Below are 17,226 nucleotides of genomic sequence, written 5' to 3'. Positions count from 1 at the left end.
ATTTTGAGGATTTGCTCAGCTCAGAGCCTGACCCCAAATATTGATGAACTTGTAGAAAAGTTAAGACACCACCGAGTATCAGCCTCAGCCTCAAAGAAGTGAATATTACTTATAATATACTGTGCAATCACATATTTTTGAGTTTTTACTCAATTCATGTTTAAAAATTAAAGTATAATATTTGCTTTCGCTGCTTGTTACTTCTTGAAGAAAGTGTTGTTTTTGGTTTGTACATTTTTGCACTTTATTTTATTGTATTTCAATCCAATTATGTTTTAAAAATATTTGTTTCGAGTAAATGATCGAAAATTACTGCACTATTATTTGTTTTTCTTTTAAGTAAATTTAGCCTACTTTTGCTAAAAGAGAAAATACGTGCCTTGAATAATATCGGCTTCTTTCATTCATGTTATGGGTATTTTTATACAAAGGAAATTTTTTTGTGCCTGTTGAAAATTAAAGTTTACTGACATAGCCATAAAAAATGTTGCTTTATTTATCTGACCATATTGGAATGTATTTGTTAGGTTTTCAGTCAATTAAATTTGGTTCAATAAACAATATGTGGTCATTTTTAAAATTTTCAATGAACATTCGATCAGTCCGGCCCTCGGCTTGCAGCAAAATTTTTTATCTGGCCCTCCGTCCATTTGACTTTGACACCCCTGCTCTAAATTGTCCCTAAGTGTGACTGTGAGTGCAAATGGTTGTTCGTCTATGTGTGCCCTGCAATTGGCTGGCAACCGGTTCAGGTCACACACCCCGCGACCCTTGTGACGATAAAGTGGATCAAAAAATGGATGGATGGATCTTTAGTAGATTTGAATTTTCTCATTCCTGAATCTACCATCCCAATCTGCACTAAATTCAAAGGGTGAGATTATACAGAACTCCAGGTTACCTCCTGCACACTGAGGTAACAAATGTCGTTTAAAAATTAAGATATGTGTATGTATTGTATTTGACAGAAAGGTAAAGATGCAGTTTTGATCAAGGTGTGGTTTTAACAAAAATGAAATATGATGGGAGATTTGTTTCCAGATTACAGCAAAACTGTTCTTTTTGCTCGTTTATTTCTAGCTTTGGAAAACAAATTTGCATAGCCGTTGTGAGGACTTGCAACACTACAGCAAGTAAAACGCTCAGCTACTTTACCTTCCTGGCTTCAGAAAGTGAGACAGTCAGCCCCTCGGTCCCGCCACAATAGAGAGATCTCATCATTGTCTGTGGAGATACACACAACGTGGCAGCAGGTAATGTGGCTAGTCAAGTACAGTCAGTCAATAACTATCAATGACTAAAAACATAAGCGAATGACAATCTACCTGAAAAATGCTGTAGGTCATGTGACTGATGTGGATGACGTTGTCAAGGGAGTTGCTCAGAATTTGTCGGAACCTGTCTTGACAAAAGTCATTCGTTAGTTTTCTGAAACCATAAATGATCATTCAATGTAGATTCAAGAAAATGTCCACATTTCTAAATCAATATATGGAGTTTCTACATTCCCATTATATTCTAGAAAATGATGGCACCCAGGAAAAATAATCTGAAAGAAACAGGAACTTCCAAACTTGTGTACAATGCTTCAATTCAAAATTCAAAATCACGTTACAGGTTATCATTTTGCACAATATTTTACAACCCTGACCACAAACATAAGAATAGGATGAAGAGTAAAAGAAATTGTTGTCACATGTATGTATTACATAACCAGTACTTACTTTACAGCGTCAAAATTTTGTTGAAAAATGATTAGAGGCATTTCATACAATATTAACTGACAAGGGTTAAGTCACAAAATGACATTGTGTAGTCGATTAAAAAACACAAACAAACAAAGGAATCATACCGTTCCGAAACCGACATCAACAACACCCGGTGAGCAAAGAATGGGCGTCCATTCACCATGAACGTTACATCAGACATTTCACGGTTATTCAGGAAATGAAGATCTGTGGACAGGGGCAACATTTAACCCTTAGGTAAATTCTGATAATAATTTTGCAGTGGGAGAGTACCAAGTTGTGTTGACTGTGTGACGTCAATCGGTGGGATGGCAGGAACAGCGGAAAAGCCGTAGCAATGAGAAATAACAGACGCCAGCCTTTTGGTTATAACATAGTCCTGGAGATGGAATTCACACAGTCAAGTTGAATTTATGAACAATGTTTAATAATGGAGATAATAATAATAAATAAGAAGCATGTACCTTACTGTTTTCAAGCATGTTGAACATGAGCGGAATGCCCTTTGACACCAGTTCGGGGGTGTAGTCCTCGCTTCTTATGGAGCGGAATTCTGTTAGGAGAGAAATGATGACTTCATCCCGGGACAGTTGCTGAGCTCTGCGGAGGGACTCCAGCCAGATGTGAAGCCTCCAGGGCACACCTGGACAAAATATGCCACATACATCGTTTATGATTTTACTCCGATTGGCTGGCGTCCGGTTTCAGGGTGCCCTCCGCCTACTGCCCGAAGACGGCTGGGATAGACTCTAGCACGCCCCGAGACCCTCGTGAGGATGAAGCGGTTCAGAAAATAGATGAATGGATGGATATTGCTGGTTCCTTTACTTTTATTATGTGCTACTACTTATTATGGTCCTGGTATGTGTGCAAATGATTGACCAAACCACAGAGTGTTGTTATTCTGCTGCATTTTCCTGAGGACTGAGTAGGCACCTCACGGTTCTTGTGATACTTGTGGAATGAAAATCAATTTTCGAGATCATCGTCCTGGGGTGTACTAATACACAGGACAAATGAGTGAAAGTAAATTTATGTGAAACAAATGCAAAAGAAGCTTTCGGGGCTCGAGCATACCGAGGTTCTCTTCATGTGCTCACCCATTTCTCGTAGCTCCATGGTAATGTCCAGGTAACCATGCTCTGCACTGTAGTATGCTGCTTGCTGAAGGGCTTTCATCCTGGCCTTACATAGTTTCGGGATGGCTTTTGAGCAGTCGGGAACAGGAAACCCCATTGGAATGGGTGTCTCCTCTACTCCTTCAGCGAGGATCTCCTCCAGAGAAAGGATGTCCTCCTTCCTCTGCTGTGGTTGGAGCAGCAGTCTTCTCAAAACGTTTCTAGACAAAAGCAGAAAGTTGATCTGATCACCGATGTATCATGGACATCAGGTGTGATATGGAAACGTTGGAAACTATGTGGGGGTAAAATTTAAATAGTAGGCATGTCCATATTATTACAAGGCCAAAAAAAAAGGTCAATGTCTCACCGGTGTCCGTGTGCAGCCGCATAGCTGAAGCAGTTCATCTCCTCATACAGAGGTGATGGTAAAGAGCTCCCATGATGCATTCTGAGCAAAGGATCTGCTCCATGGTTGAGCAATAAACTCACCATCTCATAGTGACCTAGAATAGCAATATCGAAAAATCTATTTTTGGTACCAGGCCAAAACTAAGCAATTCATACCGAGACATTAAACGTGTTGTGAATATTAAAGATTTTATCCTCTCATACATTATGCTGTATTCGCCAGCCAGTACATATACTGTCCAAAAATGATTAATCGATTAGCTGACAACTAATCGATTAGCAGAATTTCAGCTTCTCAACAGTAACTTACTCTCCAGGTTCTACAGTCCGTCATAAAAACAGACTTGCATTAAATCTAAATCAAATCTTAACTTTTACTTTGGAAAACAGTGGTTGACATTTTTGCCCATTTTCTGACATGTTATGGACTAAAATATGATCATTTTGTTGGTGCATTTTCTATGCTGTCAATTTTAAATAATGACCTGTTTTATGCATAAAGGGAAGGAAATTAAAACATGTTTTTTTTCAATCAGATTCATCTACAAAATTATTAAAATAATCATATAATCGTATCATCGGTCTTGAACTAAGGATTATTTTAATATACCGTAATCTGTCAGTTATTTAGTACAAAGTAGATGAATGAGATTTTTTTTTAAATCACGTTTTAATTTCTATCCCTTGATTCAAGAAATAGGACATTATTTCAAATTGGCACATACCTGTATATGTCTAATATAAACCTCTTTTTTTCCCCTAATTTATAACAACGTAATCATTAATGGAGCAACCACACATATTTCCCTTATGGATGAATAAAGTGTCTGGTTGTCGCTAACTATCTATCCATCCATCCATCATCCAACCATCCATTTTCTGATCCGTTTATCCTCACAAGGGTCGCGGGGAGTGCTGGAGCATATCCCAGCTGTCTTCGGGTGGTAGGCGGTGGACACCCTAAACCGGTGGTCAGCCAGTCGCAGGGCACACACAAACGAACAGATCATTCTCTCTCACACTCAGACCTATGGACAATTTAGAGCGGTGGTGTCAAATATACGGCCCGCAGGCTGGATCCGGCCCGCAAAGGAGTTTAATCCGGCCCACGAGATGATTATGTAAAGCAGGGGTGTCAATCATACGGCCCGCGGGCCGGAACCGGCCCGCAAGGAGGTTCAATCAGGCCCGCAGGATAATTTAAAAGTGAAAAAAATGCATTAAAGACACAGAATTAATATTTTTAATAAGGTGCAATTCATTGAGTATCCGCAAGTGGACACTGTTTTGATCAGAGAAGAAGACAACAGCAGCCTCAGTCCATCACTGAGACAGACCCATGACAGCAGACGCTATCAATAGCATTCTCACATTTACACATTTAATAGCACTCTCCTTAGTTTGTAAGGTGTAGGCAGGGATTACATTTAGATTTTATATGCACGTGTAAATGGTTTAAAACTTCCTTTCTTTATAAATCTCGTTTAATCTTAAAGTGCATTACTATATTTTTCAATACCAATTACTTGTTAAAGTTTGTACAATCAGTGGGATCAGTTGCAATGCATATATGTGAATGATAAAAGTAAATTGCACATTTGTCGAAGGAAATGTAAGGTGCTTCATGAAATGTTTTGTAAAAGATATGTTCATTAAATTTCAACATTTTCCTAATGTTCTTGTGCTTCTTTATACCAAAACAAAGGAAAGACATATTGTTTTGGTTATTTATAGCAAAGTATGGTATCATTTTAATGGTCCGGCCCACTTGACATCTACCGAGGCCGTATGTGGCCCACCATGTGAAATGAGTTTGACACCCCTGATTAGAGTGTTCAATCAGCCTGCCATGCATGTTTTTGGAATATGGGAGGAAACCAGAGTACCTGGAGAAAACCCGTACAGGTATGGGTAGAAGATGCAAACTCCACTCAGGAAGGCTGGAGTCGGAATTGAACCCTGAACCTCTGCACTGGCGAGGGTTACGTTAATTTCAGTACCTGCAGCAGCAGCAAGCTGCAGCGGCGTCTCAGCAGAGTTCTCCCTCCCATCCAACAGGACTGCACCCTCCACATCGGCTCCGGCCTCCAGCAATAGCTACCACGGGGACAACAGGAACAGAATCTCCTTTACATTATTGATGTTTCTGTTTATGCAGACACGCTCGTTCGCTCATTGTCAGGCTCGCATTGATGTGGTGGATCGGCTATGTCCTTTTCCACTGCAGTAGCATCGCCAAGTACAAACCAATTCCAATGAAGTTGGGACCTTGTGTTAAACATAAATCAAAACAGAATAATGTACATTGATTTGCAAATCCTGTTCAACCGATATTTAATTGAATACACTATAAAGAATGTACATTGATTTGCAAATCCTGTTCAACCGATATCTAATTGAATACACTATTGACGATATTGAATGTTTAGACTGATAAACTTTATTGTTTTTAGCAAATAATGATTAATATTCAATTTTATGGCTCTAGTTTAAAAAGCTGCGACAGCTGGCAAAAAGACGAAGTTGAGGAATGCTCATTTGGCACTGAACATCCCACAGGTAAACAGGCTGACTGGGAACAGATGGGTACCATGATGAAAGGAGATTTCCTGAATTGCTCAGTCATTCAGAAGCAATGATGGGGTGAAGTTCACCTATTTGTGAACACCTACAGTATGTGAGAAAATAGAACAGTTCAAAGACAATGTTTCTGAACATACAATTGCAAGGAATTTAGGGATTCCATCATCGACGGTCCAAAATATCATTGAAATGTTCCGAGAATCTGGAGCGATCACTGCATGTAAGTGGCAAGGTCGAAAACTAACGTTGAATGTTTTCAACTGAAATCTAGTAATGTGTTTTATTTTCGGTAGTGAGGCCTACCTAGTGTGTTTTTTCCCCATGTTGAATAGTGTTGGCATGAACACTGCGTATGAATCGAAACACTCTAGTCTATAGTGTCATTATGACATCACTGTCAACACGACATTCCGATGCGTGTTGAACGTTTCACACATTTGTAAATGTTACTCTGACAGAGGGTAGTGTGGATGCATCGAGACACTTGATTGATGGTGGCAAAATTAAAACCCCAAGGTATTAAATTAACATAGATGCATTTGCAGTGTACGAATCCTGAAACAATGATGAATTCCTTTCACTTTACTCACAGTAAAGTATCAAACCGAGGCCTGTTTATTTGAACATAAAGCAGGAAGACAAAACTCATTCTGTTATTTGAATCACAACAGGTGGATACACGGGGTAAATACACCTTCTGCGATCGACTGTATTTATATTGTATTTAACCCTTTCATGTCCACTGTAACCTGATAACATGGTAAACTGTCCACTGTAGTAACCGCTGTCCCTCAAAGGGTTAATTGTTCTGTTTGTCACTAAAAGTGAGTGACATAGATATTTGTAATCAATACTGAAGTAATTGTCCTGCAGATTGAGGGGGAATCATCATAGTTTAAGTTTATCAAAATCGACTGTAGTGGGCAAAGGGCAGCATACACCCTGGACTAGTGGCAAATCAGTCACAGAGTACATACAGACAATTTAGAGTCTTCAGTGAAATTAAATGCATGTTTTAAGAATGTGAGAGGAAGCGAGCGTACCCCTTGAAAACCGCCACAAGTATGAGGGAGAGCACGCAAACTGGTCACAGGCCGGCCTCAGCCAAGATTTGAACCAGGAAGCTCACTGTGGCAAACCTGCTAGGCACTCGTTAAACCTTGATGCCTACTATACAACATGCCAACGACATATCATCTGACCTTTTGGCAAGGCCTTGGTAGCTCAAGAAAATAAGTGGGTAAATAGAATAGATAACCCATTTTAATCCAGAATAAAAAAAAAAATCTAACCTGAGTGACAGACAGGTGACTGTGCAGCACAGCAAAAGTTAGAGCTACCCAGTGTCGACTGCTGGGGTGGACAGATGGGTTTCTGACAGAGCAGCTGGGGACCTGTACAACAGCAACATTGCAGAGTGTTCAGACATTACTCCACGGGTGCAGGAAGAATGTGTAGGAGCACCAATAGTCACTTTTTCTACCTGCAAATCCAAGTTAGCCCCAGCATTTATGAGCATCTGCACCAGAGCCTCGTCTCCTCCAGACGCAGCGTACATCAAAGGAGTCATTCCCTACAAACACAAACAAACACACACACTCATATTTTAAGTGCCCAGTGTGATATACTGTGATGATCTCCAGCCATGCATTTCTAGGGAGACCGTATTCTCAATTTTGATTTGACAGTGATACTTTTCATAATAAAAACGAAAAAAAAATGTCTTGACTTATTACCTATGTTAGAGCTGCAGCTGTTGTGGAAGCGCTGTATAAGTAAAGATGTATTATATTGTATGATGGCATTTTATTTTCTTTGAGGAGAAGTTTTTGTAAGCAATAACTTCATTTGAGGAGCAACTTTCTAATTTTAGGGAGCATTTTTTTTGCAAGTAAATCCCAAGGACCTGAATCATGGGTTTTAGAAAACAATAAATGACAATATAACAAATGAACAATTTTTATTTCTTAGATTCACAATGTGTATATCAGCAAATTGTATTTTTTTTTTTGTGAAGGAACACAGCTAAATTGATTTTTTTTTTTGCAAGTAAATCCCAAGGACCTGAATCATGGGTTTTAGAAAACAATAAATGACAATATAACAAATGAACAATTTTTATTTCTTAGATTCACAATGTGTATATCAGCAAATTGTATTTTTTTTTTGTGAAGGAACACAGCGAAATTGATTTTTTTTTTTTTTTTTAAGATCTAACTATAATGTCATTTTGAGAACATTAATTGTGCATCTGTCAAAAGTCAAAAAATTAAAACTCAGGACTCTATTGTGAAAACAAACAAATAACATGATTGATGTATAAATATCTGACATAATACTATATGAATATACTATTAACCTTAAAGGCCACTCCTCCAGACATTAACGGAACTTATTTTATTTCAGTTTCTGTTAATCAAGGACTTTCTCTCCAGAGTCCAGATTCTTCTTCTTCTTCTTATTATTATTTGCCTGCTGTTTGTCCTTTCAAAATGAACGCTATCCTCTTAAACGCAGTTCGACACAGATGTGTCTCGAGTGTACTCAATCAGCCAAGCACACTATTCCGGTGTTAAACGAGCCAGCCGCTTTAGGTTCGCTAAACAATTAGGATGGCTTCTTAGTCTTGACAGCAAAAGCGCTCCGACTCTGTGTCCATCATTCAGACTGCGCACAAGGCGCAACCCAGTGTGTCGTGCGTCAAGGTAAATTGTTCCTCTATAATTTATCTATCTATTTATCTGGGTGGCACGGTGGTCGACTGTTTAGCACGTCCGCCTCACAGTGCAGAGGTGCAGGATTCAATTCCGGCCTTTCTGTGTGGAGTTTGCATGATCTGCCTGCGTGGGTTGTCTCTGGGTACTCCGGTTTCCTCCCACGTGCCAAAAACTTGGCAGGTTACTGCAATACTCTAAATTGTCTCTAGGTGTGATTGTGAGTGCGAATAGTTGTTGGTCTATGTGTGCCCTGTGAATGGCTGGCAACCAGTTGAGAGTAGGTACCCCACCTACTACCCGAAGACAGGATCTGAGCCACTTATTGCCTTGAGATTTTACTCCACCTTGGATAGAGTGATGACACCCTCAGCTGTGCAGTGTTCCTTAGATTCCTAAACTCGTGAAAGTAGCTGCCATCATTGTTGGATGCCTAGCTGTTAGCAAATGAAAGCCCAATCTGAAACACCCCCCTCTTAACCAAGATTGTTCAGAAAGTGTTTTTTAAATCAACACAACAATTTCTAGAACTTAAATGATGTTTTTGAAAAATAGAAATCAGTTTTCAGGCCTCATCCCACTCAAGAGAGCTCTTCTTAAAGTACTGGAACAGGGAAAAGAAACTCAAGTCCTGGAGGCCCGCTGTCCTGCATGTTTTCCAAGTCTCCCTGTTGCAAAACACCTGATTCAAATGATCAGATCATCAGCAAGCTCTGCGGAAGCCTGACATTGAACCTGTTCATTTGAATCAGGTGTGTTGCAACAGGGAGACTTGGAAAACATGCAGGACAGCGGCCCTCCATGACCTGAGTTTGACACCGATGTACTAGAAGATCTAAAAGACTGAGGCAGGAAAGGCGTAGCAGCGTTTGATACAGAAGATGATGCTGTTGGACAGGTTGGAAAATTGAGTAGAACTAAATGGAAGTGCCCTAAAACAGTTCAGGTCTTACTTTGAAGGACAGAGTCACTGTGACATTTGGAAGTTTTAAATCTGATTACATGGCCATGATATCTGGTGTGCCTCAAGGGTCAGCCCTAGGACCATTTTTTGTTCAGCCTGCATATGTTAGCCATTGGTGAATATCTTCAGAATGCTAATGTTAGCTATCGTGGCTATGCAGTTGATACGCAGCTATGTCTATTAAATATCCCCAAGTGGCAATACTTCAATTGAGATGCTGTATCACAACGGGGGCCAGAAAATGTGTTTTTCTTAATTTTTTTTGGGGGGGGGGGCTGTGGGGGGTCATATTACCCCAACAGCAAAATCACATTTAATCCAGACCAATTGATTCATAACAACCACTGGCTGTGTCAGTGGATTAGGAATGTGTAGGGTTACCCAAATAACCCAGTTTGGGTTATTTTTGAACCAGCAATTTTAAGAGCAGTCTTTTAGAGCATTTCTACAATCAAATTTTCCATCATCATATTCTCACACTATACTTTCTTTTAGTAATTTTAATAAACAACCTTTTATTTGTCTAGTTTGCGTTTGCATGTCTTTCATGTTTCCCTTTTTTTAAACGTCTCTTCAAATATTTTGCCCTTAAATGTTGTTTTTTAAGTATGTGAAGCATTGTCAATGAAATGCACCATACAATGTAAATAACTCTGCCTTGCCCTGCTTTTTCTGTGTCTGTGTCTGTGTCTATAAACGCACGGCTTATGTGGCTATTGTGGGCTCATTGTTGCTTCTTGTGAATGTACATTTTGACCAATACCAATTTTATCAATTTCAAGTAATTTCTGGGACCATTGTGGGTTTTCATATGATCTTCAACTCACTGCCTCTCGATACCTGTGGCGCACAGCTCAATTTCTTTCCAAGGTCTTAGCGCAAACTCTCCCCACCTGATCATCCATGGTATCAACTCCCTGAGCTCCCAGAAGCTGTGTGGCTGTGTGGATTAGATCTGCTCTGCCACACGACAGCATTTTAAAGCCTAGATCCATCTGGAACTTCATGGAAGCCGCTTCTGCACCTAGACACTTAAATGACTGTAAACAATACTCCAACCTGCACGGAACAAACAAACAAATACAGAGTTTAGTCAAAGTTGGAATTGATATATTTGACAGTGTTTTGATTATAAAAGCAAAACGTTGGAGGTCAGCTACTTCTGATACAGAGAACACCATGATGTACGTATATGCAGACATTTTGACACCTGTCCATGAAACTGGAACAAGAAATATGCAGTTGATCCTGGGTAATTGCTTTTCCATATATGAGACAGCATCTATGTTGCTGGTGCCAAATATTTTTTCAAAATTGTTTGTTATTTTGTTCTTGTTGTTTCCTTCACAGGCAATGTAATCTCTGGGAAGGTCAGCCTTTGTCGCATGCAAAATGATCATGGTGGGAGAGTGTAATTTATAAATGCGTATGTCTTACTTAAGCTGTCTTGGTTCACAGTCCAATCCAGGTAGAAGCTGCCGGGCTGTCTGTCTGACATCATCGCTATCCACTATCGGGCTGCAACGATGTTCAGCATGCACCAGAGCCACACGAATCCACTCAATGAGAGGTGGACGCAGCAAAAATGGCCTGGAAGATGTTAGAATTTAATGGGAAAAAAAAGTCAATATTGATGTTTTGATCTTGTCTTCTGGACAATTTTTTTCATGGTTGACAAATTTGCCCTTGCAACCTCAGCAAGTCCCATTTGCCCATTCGTCCCCCCTCCATTGTGTCTCATCCATCCGATTTTATCACATTTAAACCAATCTCCCTTGGATGCTAATTTGTTCCTTCCTTCTCCAGGGCCTATTTTTCCTCCTGGGAGTCACGGTCATTTCAGCTCAGAACTTAGATATCTTAACTTCCTTCACTATAGATGACAGAGGAAGTTGGTGCAATCTTGATTCCCAACCAACTTCACAGATAAGTACTCGTTCTTGATCTTCCTTTCTACTCATGTTATTAAGGTCATCATCATTCCACTTTCCCACAACGTTTTGCTGCATTTTGCACCTATTAGTCCCTAATAATGATACAACTGGATTACTTTGGCCTAAAGTTAATTTTGGACCATGCCACCATGCAGTCCAGAACAGGTTGGTGCAGTAAGATTGTCCATGTAACAACTTAAATTTGATTGTGGATACCTGAACCCCTGCTCGCCCTCTCATTTATTTCTCATTGGAAATCTAATACATGGTTGTGTCCAACCTAAAGGGTAGGAGTTGTTGAAGACGCACTGAATGTGTATGACTATGTGTGTGTGTGTGTATGTGAGTGAAAATTAGGTACATACGTGTCAGTGTGTAATCATTACAAAAACACCAAGTTGGTTGCAGCTGTTGTTGACAGCTCCATCCACGTCCGACCTTGTTCTTGTTTTGTCTTATTACCTTATCTCTTCCCAACCACTTTCTCGGAAAGGTGGTTGTGTCGCTCAACTGTCACAGAGTGCACTTAGCATTCTTTATTATACATGTGAGCATATCTTTATGAAAAGCATAATTCTATCTTTATTAAAAGCATAAGCGTTCTTCATTGCAGGCATAATCAATTTTTCATTGCAGGCATAATCGTTCTTCATTGCAAGCATAATCAATTCATCATTAATAATATGCAAATGTATGATAACTAAAAATCATAATCAATTTAACAGATGTCTTTTTGCAGGCGTTGTCACAGAGTTGAAAAATTGGCCGCCATGGATCACAGCCGGACTGTGCCATAGTACCTGATGTACTTCTGGACTATTATGTGCGTACAATACATATAACGTTATATTATAACGTACAAAATAACACACCTCTCTCTTCTCAACATCCTCAATGGAAGTTCGACATTTGGATTTTCCAGTGATTCCATCTGCTGGCTGGACAGGAAGTAGTAGAGTGTGCGAAGGGAATCAGTGGCCCAGCACACTGAGAGTTGATTGGCTGAGCGAGGAGGACTAATGGAAGAAGTTGAACTTCGTAGACGCTGCATGTGGTGCATCGCTCGAGACACCAGATCACCTGAACAAAAGCATGACATGTTTTAGGAATAATTGGAGAAAAGTCAGCTGTTCACACAGTTATTTCCAGTGTCAATAAACTTCCATTCATCGATCCACCCATTTTCAACACAGCTTATCCTGCTATCCTGCTCGGCGTAACCAAGCTGACTTTTGCGAACTGGTCACCGGTCAGTAGAAAGGCACACAATACCACACTGTCACTGAGTGAGGGTGCCGGTGCAAATCCTTTTGATTCCTCAATTATTTGATGGAAAAGTCCATTGGATAGCCATTCATCCGTCCATTTTCCGATCCGCTTTATCCTCACAAGGGTCGCGGGGGGTGCTGGAGCCTATCCCAGCTGTCTTCGGGCAGTAGGCAGGGGACACCCTGGACTGGTTGCCAGCCAATCGCAGGGCACACAAACACGAACAAAGTTCTCTGACGACTCCGCGATCGTCGGCCACATTTCGGGCGGAGATGATCGGGAGTACAGGGCCAGCTCTGTCCTGGGCTGCTCCCTGGACACTCTGGAGGAGGTGGGCAACAGGAGGATGCTAGCTAAGCTAACAGGTGTGGACAGACCCTCCCATCCGCTCCAGCCCACCCTGACAGCACTGGGCAGCTCCTTCAGCCAGAGACTGATACGCCCGCGCTGCAAGGAGAGGTATCGCTGCTCGTTCCAGACCTGAAAACTTGGACTCACCCCCACTCACCCATTTTTAATATGCTTATACTGTATCTATATTTTTGTAGTTTATATTATTTATATACTTTTTGTTCTTCTACTCATTCATTCATAATATTGCTGCTGTAAATCCGGAATTTCTCCATTGTGAGACAAATAATGGTTTTCTTATCTTACTTGATGGCTGAAGTCCAATTTTACAAATAATTTACAACAGAAGTGAGGCAAAACAATGTTGTAATGGTAAGCCATTGACAATATAACAAGCCAAATAAACAACTTTGAATTGCAAAGGCATCGAAATGGGTAGGACGAACAAAAAAAACCCTGAAATGAGATAATGAAATGCTGTGGCCTGCATGGTGTGAAGGTGCCCTTGTTTCATTCTGGCCACAAGCCCTATACTGTTATGAATTGTGTGGGTGTTGGCAGGTTAAAGATCATGAGGCTACCACTGGTCACAGTTTAAATAAACATACACGAAACACAGAAACTAACTGTAATGATAGCGGCACAAGCACAGAACCCCACCCCAACCCCCCAGCACACACGCACACTTACTGAGTTCTGCAATGCTGCCCACACAGGTGACAAGCAGGGCGTGTTCCAACATCCGCAGCTCCATCTGAATATATGTGTCTTCCTGGCTCTCCAGCGATACCTCAGGAACGATTTTGGAAGGCTTGACATGAGCTGGCAATGACATCTCACCTAAACACATGCACAAACTCATACAGTCAAAACAAGTTACCAAGAAGTCACTCTTGAGTACTTTGTATCTCTGCATTACATTTTTGGCTTTGCGGGCAAAATTGATTGCGTGAGCTATTAAAGAGAAAAAAAAAGTTTTGTAAATATCCATCCATTTTCTAAACACTGTTTTTTGGGAGGGGGCGGGGCGTTGAGCGCATTGATTTAGAACACAAGGCAGAGAATGCCCTGAACTGATTGCCACCATCTCTGAATGGGAACTGAACTCCATCAGTCACATTACACACACACACACACACACACACAACAGCGGCATATCACAGCAGCTCAAGGCACACTCATTGTACTCTCTTTAACTCTCAAAAAGGGGACAGGCCTAGACTACACACAGAGGCAACTAACGTGAAGGTCTGCACTTCTTTCACTGGGCAAGAGGGTTCAAAGGGCGTGAGGGTTGTTATATTTGACTTGGGTATTGACTTGTTCTTTCACTTTATCGCCCGTCACCACCTGAATGAATTAATGACTGAAGGTCATTTTTACTAACAGCATGGATGTACTATGCAATTCAATCATAGTGGAGTTAAATGGGAAACGAAATATATACAAACCTCCTCAACAGCAGCAGGTATGCATTCTTTTATCATCTCCGCATTTGTGAATGTTTTTTTTAAATTTCTTGCCAAGGATCCATGCAACACAGACAGAAGCTGCAGTTGCTCCCTCCTGGACTGTGTAAGCCCGATACAAGTTACGGCGTGTTTTATTAGAGTTTTCAATTAGGTTTTTAATATTTTCCTTGCGTAAATTTGAACCGGGGGGGATAGTTGGGATCAAACTTGTCATGGGTTGTGATGAAGGGCCTCCGAAGGTCGTATTCTTTTGGGACTGGATTGACTTGGTAACAGCGCAAAGACATCGGTCTGCCTTGAGAAGTTTCAATGCATGAATATTTGTTGGTCCACTGGGTATTAAACTCAACCTTTCTTGTGTTTGTAAATTCTGTTTCAGGTCAGCTTTGCTGCATGTCACGATAGGCTAAAGCCGTCAAAGACATTCTCCAGGTCATCGCCAATCAAAGTTTGTGGGAGTGTTGGGATGCACAACGCACATCCCTGTCCTTTGTGTTGGAGCAAGTATTTGCTGACCCTGATAGTCCTGACAATGAAAAGAGCATCAGTGAGAACAATTGTGAAAAGCCTTCGCTGACCCAGCTCGCGAGCTAGTTTGAAACCGTCATCAACAAAGAGAGTATGTGAAATATGGTGTACACTCTATATTCTGCAACCCTTCAACTCCTTTGAGTCAGTACACTGTACTTTAGGATAGCTTTACACTTATTCAGCACAACAAGAATTCAGTGCAAATTTTTTCCGATTTACATCAATTCTCCACCTCAATGCTGACCAAGTTGAAGTTCTGCATCCACTATGAGTACAATAGAAGCGGCTCTGTGAAGCACAACTGATCACAGACAGACAGACATTTACAAAACTTAACAGCTTGGAAGAAGAACTTGTGCAAACTTGAAATTAAAAAAAAAAAAAACCATGAGACACTCATTTCAAGCCAGGTCCCTCCAGCGGTGGAACATCAGTGCTACCGTCTTCTGCATGATTAAATGTACAGTACATGATTCGACTTTTTAAATGGTTTTAAAATGTTTTGTCTGGAATTCTCCTGTCCTAGAAGACAATTTCTGAAGCAATTCCTTTTTGATGAATAATTTTTTAATCTGCGCAAAGCAGAAAAATGAAGGATATATATAATATAAAATATGAAGAATTTTAACCATGATTGCCAGGTGGCCAATATTTTGAGTTTAATTCTGACTTGGCTTGAAACTTACAAAATGTATACTACTCACAAAAAAGTTAGGGATATTTGACTTTTGGGCGAACAAAATGCTTTCATACGTTTATAAGTGAACTTACTGAGACCTTCTCTAAGTTTTTGAATGCACATTTCCAACTGTTGATATATTTCGGTACTTTTTGCACAGGTGGCTGTTCTCTACCGAGGAGCTTAACGGCAAAATTCACAACCGGCGTCCTTGAATCGATCAATAAATGTCCTGGTTCAGTTAGAGCTGGTGTTTAAAAAGTCGTCCTCATCATGCTTGTCACATTTTGCCATCATGAGACCAAGACGACGCCTACCAATGGATCAACAGAACCTTGCCGTTGTGATGCTTCAAACGGATGTTTGTTCTCAGACAGGAAGTGGCCACTGAGCTTAGAATGTCATAGAGTGTCATCAGCAGGTTGCAACAGAGATAACGAGAGACTGGAAGAGTCACACAGAGATGTAGAAGTGGACGTTCTTTGGCCACATCCCATGCTGATGACCGCTACATTGTCATGGGGCACGTGATGAGTTATTGAGACGTTGAGATTTTTTGTTGTGGTGTACCCACCATTGGTGTTAATTTTTGTTTCAACGAATTGTTTGAGATGATGAAATCACCAGTGCATCCTTCTACTTCAATGTTCTACTTTCATATGACATCGCTGTCGTGTGAACTTTTTACATTTTCCATTAATTTTACCTGAAAGCCAAATATCCCAAACTTTTTCTGAGTATAGTATATGTGGAGGGATTTTTTTAAAATAAGGTTGATGCAATGCCACATCTCTGTAAAGCAACATTTTCCTTGCCTACCTTTGATGTTCTTGACTGGTCTGTATTTGGGAATAAGTGTGGTTAAAAAATCAGCGTGACCAGAATCATCACTGTGACCTGGGAAACTCACCTGGGAGAAAACTAAATAGATATTTTAGGACATTAATAAAAATAAAATAATACTACAGTGAAACTCCTCTAGAACGAAACCTACATGGGCGAAAATACCCCCTTATGTGAAAAAATCTTCATGCATTAACACAATTCCCATTCTCCTGCCCCCCATACGACGAAAAACCCCCTGTTGCGTTATACGAAATCATTTTGTCTGCTCCAGCCTCGCGAAGACATTCACTACAACGAAGTCTTATCCAACAGCGACCTCTACTGCTTCGTTCGAAAAAAGGCAACAGCAACCACCACACTGGTTTACATAGTGAACGATGTTTATTTCGGTCACAGCTGCGAGTTTCCTGGGCTCAACATACTCATAGCTGCTCTGCTATTGGCTTACCGAGCATCATCCTGGCCTCCGATTGGCCAAGAGGCCACATAGACCTCACTGTCTATGTGTGTAGATACTGAAGCTAGATCCGTAGCATCCGATTAGCTGCTCAGAGTAAATTGCTTATGGCTCGACGGACATTTACTTTACTTTTTATCATGCTAAAA

General features: G+C 40.6%; 1 protein-coding gene across 1 annotated transcript in view; it reads right to left on the bottom strand.

Annotated features, from left to right (window-relative positions):
• The window catches only part of LOC109531763 (ankyrin repeat and BTB/POZ domain-containing protein 2-like), a 28,167-nt gene that overhangs the window by 5,925 nt on the left and 5,016 nt on the right, over positions 1-17,226 (bottom strand). The window contains exons 2-15 of the mRNA XM_019896280.1: positions 13,783-13,932; positions 12,345-12,552; positions 10,976-11,128; positions 10,432-10,597; positions 7,344-7,433; positions 7,153-7,254; positions 5,278-5,374; positions 3,237-3,372; positions 2,849-3,087; positions 2,213-2,391; positions 2,022-2,127; positions 1,853-1,955; positions 1,326-1,398; positions 1,156-1,224 (exon numbers count right to left, since the gene is read on the bottom strand). Of these exons, the coding sequence (XP_019751839.1) occupies positions 1,156-1,224; positions 1,326-1,398; positions 1,853-1,955; positions 2,022-2,127; positions 2,213-2,391; positions 2,849-3,087; positions 3,237-3,372; positions 5,278-5,374; positions 7,153-7,254; positions 7,344-7,433; positions 10,432-10,597; positions 10,976-11,128; positions 12,345-12,552; positions 13,783-13,932 (1,871 nt within the window). The remainder of the gene's footprint in view (positions 1-1,155; positions 1,225-1,325; positions 1,399-1,852; positions 1,956-2,021; positions 2,128-2,212; positions 2,392-2,848; positions 3,088-3,236; positions 3,373-5,277; positions 5,375-7,152; positions 7,255-7,343; positions 7,434-10,431; positions 10,598-10,975; positions 11,129-12,344; positions 12,553-13,782; positions 13,933-17,226) is intronic.

This window comes from Hippocampus comes, unplaced genomic scaffold (assembly GCF_001891065.2).
Source record: "Hippocampus comes isolate QL1 unplaced genomic scaffold, H_comes_QL1_v1.1 scaffold474, whole genome shotgun sequence".
NCBI lineage: Eukaryota > Metazoa > Chordata > Actinopteri > Syngnathiformes > Syngnathidae > Hippocampus > Hippocampus comes.
The sequence above is the reverse complement of the archived record's forward strand: the minus strand, read 5'-3'. Positions and strand labels throughout refer to the sequence as shown.